The sequence below is a fragment of the Sinocyclocheilus anshuiensis genome, unplaced genomic scaffold (genome assembly GCF_001515605.1).
Source record: "Sinocyclocheilus anshuiensis isolate Anshui unplaced genomic scaffold, SAMN03320099.WGS_v1.1 scaffold2368, whole genome shotgun sequence".
NCBI lineage: Eukaryota > Metazoa > Chordata > Actinopteri > Cypriniformes > Cyprinidae > Sinocyclocheilus > Sinocyclocheilus anshuiensis.
The window spans coordinates 51660-59266 of NW_015544281.1; the positions used below are offsets into that span (position 1 = coordinate 51660).

A 7607-nucleotide genomic window follows, 5' to 3' on the forward strand; every position below is an offset into this window, starting at 1 on the left:
TTAGAAAATATCTTCATGGAACATGATCTTTACTTAATATCCTAATGATTTTTGACATAAAAGAAAAATGTATAATTTTGACCCATACAATGTATTTTTGGCTATTGCTACAAATATACCCCAGCGACTTAACACTGCTTTTGTGCTGCAGGGTCACAAATATATATATATAGTGAAACTGAAGTACTTGTATTAAGTCTATATCTATAAAACAGCATTAGAAGTTTAAAGCTCTCACAGACACTCACCAGACTCTCTCTCGGTCCTCTAGGAACTGTGGGAATGTTTTCTGCGCCAGCTGCTGCGATCAGAAGGTGGCGGTGTCGAGTCAGCAGCTCCGTGAGCACAGTCACGTGTGTCAGGCGTGTTACGGTCACCTGCGGCCCCCCGCCGAGCTGGAGCTGGAGAAACCCATCGCCGCCAGCTCCAACTGAGAGCCGCATCCGGCCCAATAAACCAACCCCTCGCTCACACAGAGCCGTAAGAGTTACTGACTTCTGTGCAACACTAAACAACACTTCAGCATCTGGGGCGAGTCACACACATCTTATCAGAAATTCAAAAGAATATTCAAAAGTGCAGTTCCTAAAAAAAAGTTCTCAAATATTTACTTAAGGTGAGACACTGCAGGTGAATAGGGTAAAAAAAATTAACTAATAGTTATCGCCAAACTCAGCTGATCAATTACATTAATAATTGCAAACATTTTTTGTATTACAAGTTTTCTAAAATGTTAGATTTAATTATGCTATTAAATATGTGCTAATTTGCATAAATTTCTAGTACAAAAATCTGAACACTGGATGAAGTCAGCTTCAAAATTCTTATTTAATATTTTGACAATTTGTGACCCTGCAGCACAAAAGCAGTCTTAAGTCGCTGGGGTATATTTGTAGCAATAGCCAACAATACATTGTATGGGTCAAAATTATAGATTTTTCTTTTATGCCAAAAATCATTAGGATATTAAGTAAAGATCATGTTCCATAAAGATATTTTGCAAATTTCCTACCGTAAATATATCAAAACTTAATGTTTGATTAGTAATATGCATTGCTAAGAACTTCATTTGGACAACTTTAAAGATGATTTTCTCAATATTTAGATTTGTTTGCACCCTCAGATTCCAGATTTTCAAATAGTTGTATCTCATCCAAATATTGTCCGATCCTAACAAACCATACATCAATGGAAAGCTATTTATTCAGCTTTCCTACTTTTTTTTAGATTGGTTTTGTGCTCCAGGGTCACATGTTAGAGTCAATCTTATGTTTGTCGCTCCATAATTCAGAAAATACTTAGAACAGACAGAAAACAATATATTTTCACAATTTTGGGGGGAATAAAATGTATATAATCAAGCAAATTATATATGACCAAATCACCGTAAAAACCTTCAGGATACAGACGGGAATAAAAATGTAAAGTGCTACTGAAGTGGAGATTTATGGCTCGGTGTAGGAGAAAAAAACTCATTTTGAGAAAACAGCTTTTGAAAATATGTAATTGAAATCTATTGACACAAATAGATAAACGGTGTCTTTTGGATGTTTTCTTTCCATCAGATGTTTTTTACCATCTAAAACAGTGTTTTTGCTTGCAGTGTCTCCTTTAAGAAGACAAACGAGCTAAATTTCTAATCAGTGCATGATGTTTCTTCCCAGATTCACTGATCGATGCAATGAAAAACACAAGTTTGACTGGATTCACAAAAATCTTCTCAAAAAATAAGTTAAGACATTTAAGACAAATTCCAAGAAGTTTGTACGATTCATGAAAATATGATGAAATTAGAGGTGCTCTATGTAATTTTTTGACTCTTCTAAAGCCAAAAAATAACACGTTTATAGATATTTAGGAAACGTCATGTCTATGAAAAACTGTAACTGAGTGCCAGTAACTGTACTCTGAAATGTGCATCAGTATTACATACTGCACCTTTAAGACATTTCCTAAGATTATTTTTAAGTTTGTACAATTCATAAATATTCTTAAAGACGTTAACATATTTCTTAAGATAAATTCCAAGAAGTTCATAAGATTTGCGAACATCTTCTGAAATTAAGACACTTCTTACGATAAATTGCAAGTTCTAATGCTTCACGGAAATATTCCTAAGAAAACATTTCTTACAATAAATTCCAAAATCTGTACGATTCACAAAAACCTTCTGAACACATTTAAATGACAAGTTCATTTGATTCATGTAAATGTTCTTAGAAAAGAAGACATTTCTTAAAGTTTTTGTGAATTGTGAACTTTATGGAATTCAAGTCATTTCTTATGATGAATTCCAAGGTCATGATACACAAAAATCTTCTTAAGAAAGAAAGAAAAGTGTGTAAGAATGTCTTATTTTTATTCTTAAGAAGAAAATGCCAGGCTTTATTAGGAATTTATCTGATTTCACCTAGATTCATAAAAATCTTCTTAAGAAAGAAGTTAAGATATTTCTAAAGATAAATTCCAGGAATATTCTTAAATGAAATTCTTGAATAAATTCTAAGCAAGTTTTAAAAATAATTATCAATGCTGCTGAATGAAAACTATATTAATTATACATTTAATTACACGTTTTTGTCGAGTTGTTACTAAATTTCAATAAATTCATTAAACGTCTTACCTTTGGGCATTTAAGACTAGTTTGAGGTTATTTTATTTTTTAATTACGGAAATATTTTATTATTTTTAAACTTTAAAAGTTATGATGATTTTAAGAACTTTTTTTTTTTTCAGGAAGTCAGATTCTTTATAAGAAACAACTTTCTGAAGAAATATATATATACATAATAAATATACACAGCACACATATATACTGTATATTATGTAAACAAAAACTTGTTTTTAATCGCGATTAATCGTTAAGACAGCACTAATTTTTAGGAATAGAAAATATTCTTAAATTTGAAAACAAGGAGAAAATATTAAGAATTTTATTCTTTGTGATTCTGGCCCCCGAGCTTCTCTTTTGATTATTTTTATATGGTCATGCTGCAAAAAGACTAAAAATGGTGCACAACGTTAATGTTAATAAGCTGGAGCTGCAGGGAAGGAAGAAACTCTTACGGGTTTGAAGCACCATGAGAGCGAGTAAATGATGACAGAACTTCATTTGTGAACGTCTTGTAGGACACGGCTCTTATAATCATGTTCTCCTGACGGATCTGCTCAGAGGAGTTTAGCACACTTGAATCTGTGTAATCTGTGTATATTATGTGACGTGTACAGCCCATGCAATGAAAGCCTGATGAACTCTAGCAATACATGCACAGGATCTCAGAGCGTGGCCTGACTCTCATCAGGACGATCTGTGTCTGATCTCAAACCCGTCTGCTGCTGCTTCGCTGATGAAAACTCCCACAATGCTGCTGTCTGTCCTGTTTGTACGAGCCGCCGCAGCCGCTGCTGTCGCTTATGGAGGCGCTTGTATGAATGAAACTAAAGCACAACACACTGCCAACCTGAACCACGTCTGTCTGGTTTTTGTATCATATTTGATCCATCAGGCTTTTATTGCTCATATAGACAGATATAGTGAGAATATGGAGGAAAAAGCTGCTTAATTTTATTCAAAAACTGAGCAAAAATATGCAATCTGGAGCAGATGCTGATATTTATATGATGGAATTCTGATGCTTGTAATGTAAATCAATGTAACTCTTTATAACAGATACTGAGATACAGTGATCTAAATATCAGTCGTCGCTCTATATCTCTAATAATATGTCTTCGTAAGACGAGATTGAAATGATCCAAACATATAATGCAATGATTATTGAGAGATGAAGAAATAAAATTAATCATTAAGAGCCTGAAGGAAAAGAAAAACTGCTTAATATGAAATACCCCACTGAAATTGAGATTTGCTGAATAAATAATCTTTCCATTGATGTATGGTTTTGTTAGGATAGGACAATATTTGAAAATCTGGAATCTGAGGGTGCAAAAAAATCTAAATATTGAGAAAATCTAAAGTTGTCCAAATGAAGTTCTTAGCAATGCATATTACTAATCAAAAATTAAGTTTTGATATATTTACGGTAGGAAATGTACAAAATATCTTCATGGAACATGATCTTTACTTAATATCCTAATGATTTTTGGCATAAAAGAAAAATGTATAATTTTGACCCATACAATGTATTGTTGGCTATTGCTACAAATATACCCCAGCGACTTAAGACTGCTTTTGTGCTCCAGGGTCACATATATTCTATGCAAACATGTAATTATGTGACTTAACTGCAGTGTTATCAATCAACTTTCCATGTGTGGCGGATCTATAAATTACCACAAAAATATATTTTGTAAATAAACGAGGAAGCATTTCCCAGAACCTGCTAAATTTACACTTCAATCTGCCGATGTTTAAACCAAATCAGGGTTATTATCAGAAGGTTGAACTAAAACGAAAAGATCCGGGGGAAAAGAAGTTACTTGAAATAAATCAAACCGAACCAAAAAAAAAAAAAAAGGCAATTTTTTTAACCTGAGATTCATAGCCAAACTACAGAGGGTTAAAAATGACTTCAGAAAGATAGCGGCGGCATCATTATATTAATTTTACACAGAGATCAGCAGGTCTATTAGTAAAATCTGTTGACTTCAGCAATCTTTGTAACATTATACACCAATGGTGACCATTTAAAAATGAGAGAGTTTTTTCTCCAAAGTTTGCATGCCTGTATTTCAAGTAGTATCGAAGATATCTTAACGTCCTTTTAGATATTGGGTCTCAAAAAAACATTCCTTTCGGCATCTTCGTTTTTTAAGGCCCTGTGTATGGTTCGGTTCCAGAGATATCTAAACATGGCTCCAGGAGTATATTGTTAAATTGCACACATTTTCAGCAGTCAAAAACCAAATGTGGGTCACTTTGCATAAATATGATACTTAATTTCTTTTAAAGAGGAATATCTGAAGAATACATAATCTCATTTCCTTCTGTCAAAACTGTATTGAATGCCATTATTCTTTTCCCAAAGTTTGAGTGCCTGAAACTCAAGAACTATTGAAGATATTACAATATGATTTTAGATTCTAGTTCCTTTTTTTTCTGTTGGAATCTTTGGAATCTTGGAATATTAAAAGTCAAACTAGAGCAGCATCAGACTCTTATAAGGTCAACATAAAATCAAAACGGACTTAATAAACGCTTTTGGTCTCATGATTCAATCCATTTCAAAATTCATCCTCATAATATTTCATCAAAACGTAACAACTCGCTCCACTTCAGAAATCATCTTGTCCCACATTTATTCTCATTAAATATTCAGTTTCACCTGAAAAAAAAAAAAAAAAGATTATAAAAGTACAGAAAAACTCAGACGCAGAGGCTCAGATAAAGATAAACTTTAGTTTATTAGTGGCTATAGATAATGCTATCAGACCATAATCATAAAAAATGAGAAAACAAGAAAGGCTACATCTCTGGTTAAACATCAGCGCGAATTTAGGGAACGGACATGAGAAGCAGGAACAGAACAAACCCGTCACAGCGTCTCATGCGGCAGAACGAGACAGATGAGGCGAAACGATCGCTGCGGCAGAGAGAGAGAGAGAGAAACCAGAGCGATTCCTTTAGTACTGATACATTCAGATCCTGAGCTCATCATTCAGAGAAGTAAAGCTCCCAAAGCCACACCGAACACGTTTAGTGCTGCCGGAGCTGGAGAGTGCCAGCTTGATTCAAGCAAAATCTGCCACTTTGAAGCAGTTTCGGACGATTTAAACGAGTTTCTCACATTCGTTATTTTTTTGGTTAACAAAAATAGACCCGCCTCGTTATTCGCTTCTTATAAAAAACATCACGTGGACGTATTTACAAGGTTAACGTGACATTCTGGAGGTTTACAAAGAGTCCCTTTCTGTCGAGACGGACGCTACGCTGTCGCCGGGGATTGTGGGAAGAGGAGAGGAGACAGAGGAAAGTAAAAAGTGTGTGTGTGTGAGAGTGTGAGAGTGTGAGTGTGTGTGTGAGAGTGTGAGTGTGTGTGTGTGTGTGTGTGTGTGTGTGTGTGTGTGTGTGTGTGTGTGCGAGAGAGTGTGTATGTGTGAGGTTTAGTAAACGCTGGCCGGATCTGTGTGTGATCGTCTGTGTTTGTAAGGCCTTGTGAGCGAGACGTTGTGCTGAGAGTTTCCTCATCCGGACGAGATCTGATGTTCTTGACTGATGACTCTTACACCGATGACTGATCCCACACCTGCTGGACACACAAACACACACCATTAACACCAGCAAGACCAGTCACAAGCTGTGTCCGAAACCTCTCACTCGTTCACTTATTCACTAATCCCTATATAGTGTATGGCAGTTGAGTGCACTATATAAGGAGTGAACGAAATAAATGAACGGATTCGGACGGTGACGTATACACTGCACGTGAGACTTGGAGCTGTTGCAAAAACATCGTCATGTACTTTATTTTAGAAAATAATATTAATAGCAATAACACTCAAAATGACTTTATATTGTAATTATACATACCTCTTCGTCAGCTTTGTGGTTTCATCGATGGTATATTATTAATTTGTTTTGTAATGCTTTTATGTTCATAATCATTAAATACTATTAAAATACTGAGATCAAAAATAAACACATTAACACATGTTCATAATTTTATGTATTTATTATTTTTAGTATCTTGACACTCTCACGAGCAGCGTTTTGAGCTCAGATAAGATAATTAACAGGCGACCGTTAATTTTACATCAGACTGAATACACTACCTACTGTGATTAACGAACATTTTTAAATTATCCACCAAATTATCATCATTTTTGTAAGTTAACAATGATGCCACCTCAGTAAATTAGTAAAATATTAAACTGAGTTATTGCCTACATAACATATTTTAATATAATGTATGAAATAAACGTTAAAGCAGAAATATCAAAGTTGTAATTGATGAAAATGAAAAAATTATTTTAACCATGCAGCAAACCGTTTTAAACATTTTGATAAATTACTGAAAAAAAGAATAAAATAATTAAATGACTTTTTAAACCGTTTAACTGATTGTATTAATCGGTCAAAATTCTTACCGTCTGTTAACCGGTTAAACTGAACATCCCTAGTTCAAACGGCTGATTCATTCAGACACGAAGCAAGTGACTACTGTCTTTATGAACGGGTTACTGAATCATTGACTCACTTGATTCATTCAAAAACGTGGATTCATTCAGTAACGAAACACCGCTGTGTGCTGCACGGTTAAACTTAATTTTAACTTCTTGTTTATTGAACTACTATTGTATAAAATCACACTGCAATCCTGTTGAAACATTTTCGTTGTGCAATGTTACGTACCTAAATCATATATTATACATTTCTTCTTTTTTTTTTTTTTTTACTACCGCAGTATGCATCTATAACTTTCTGGTTGTTCTGTTGCGCTCATTTGTTTTGATTTTTGCTCTCACGAGCCATCCTGAAATCTTCCACGTTTCATTCATTTTAATGTTGAAAGACCACGAAAGCAGTCTATACCGAAGATCTGAATTGTGAATGAGGTTATCAAAGTAAACAAAGGTGAATGAATTCAGGGAATAATGTCCGTTTTGTATTCCAGACTCTCTCTCACACACACACACACACACACACAAAC

The 7607-nt window shown here is 34.3% G+C and overlaps 2 protein-coding genes across 2 annotated transcripts in view; one reads left to right on the plus strand and one right to left on the minus strand.

Annotated features, from left to right (window-relative positions):
- LOC107698017 (myotubularin-related protein 3) overlaps nucleotides 1-7607 on the plus strand; it is a 50783-nt gene that overhangs the window by 33465 nt on the left and 9711 nt on the right. The window contains exon 16 of the mRNA XM_016498924.1: nucleotides 272-480. Coding sequence (XP_016354410.1) covers nucleotides 272-434 — 163 coding nt within the window. The 3' untranslated portion in view covers nucleotides 435-480. The remainder of the gene's footprint in view (nucleotides 1-271; nucleotides 481-7607) is intronic.
- The window catches only part of LOC107698016 (citron Rho-interacting kinase-like), a 12781-nt gene continuing 11163 nt past the window's right edge, over nucleotides 5990-7607 (minus strand). The window contains exon 12 of the mRNA XM_016498923.1: nucleotides 5990-6203. Within this exon, the coding sequence (XP_016354409.1) occupies nucleotides 6180-6203 (24 nt within the window). The 3' untranslated portion in view covers nucleotides 5990-6179. The remainder of the gene's footprint in view (nucleotides 6204-7607) is intronic.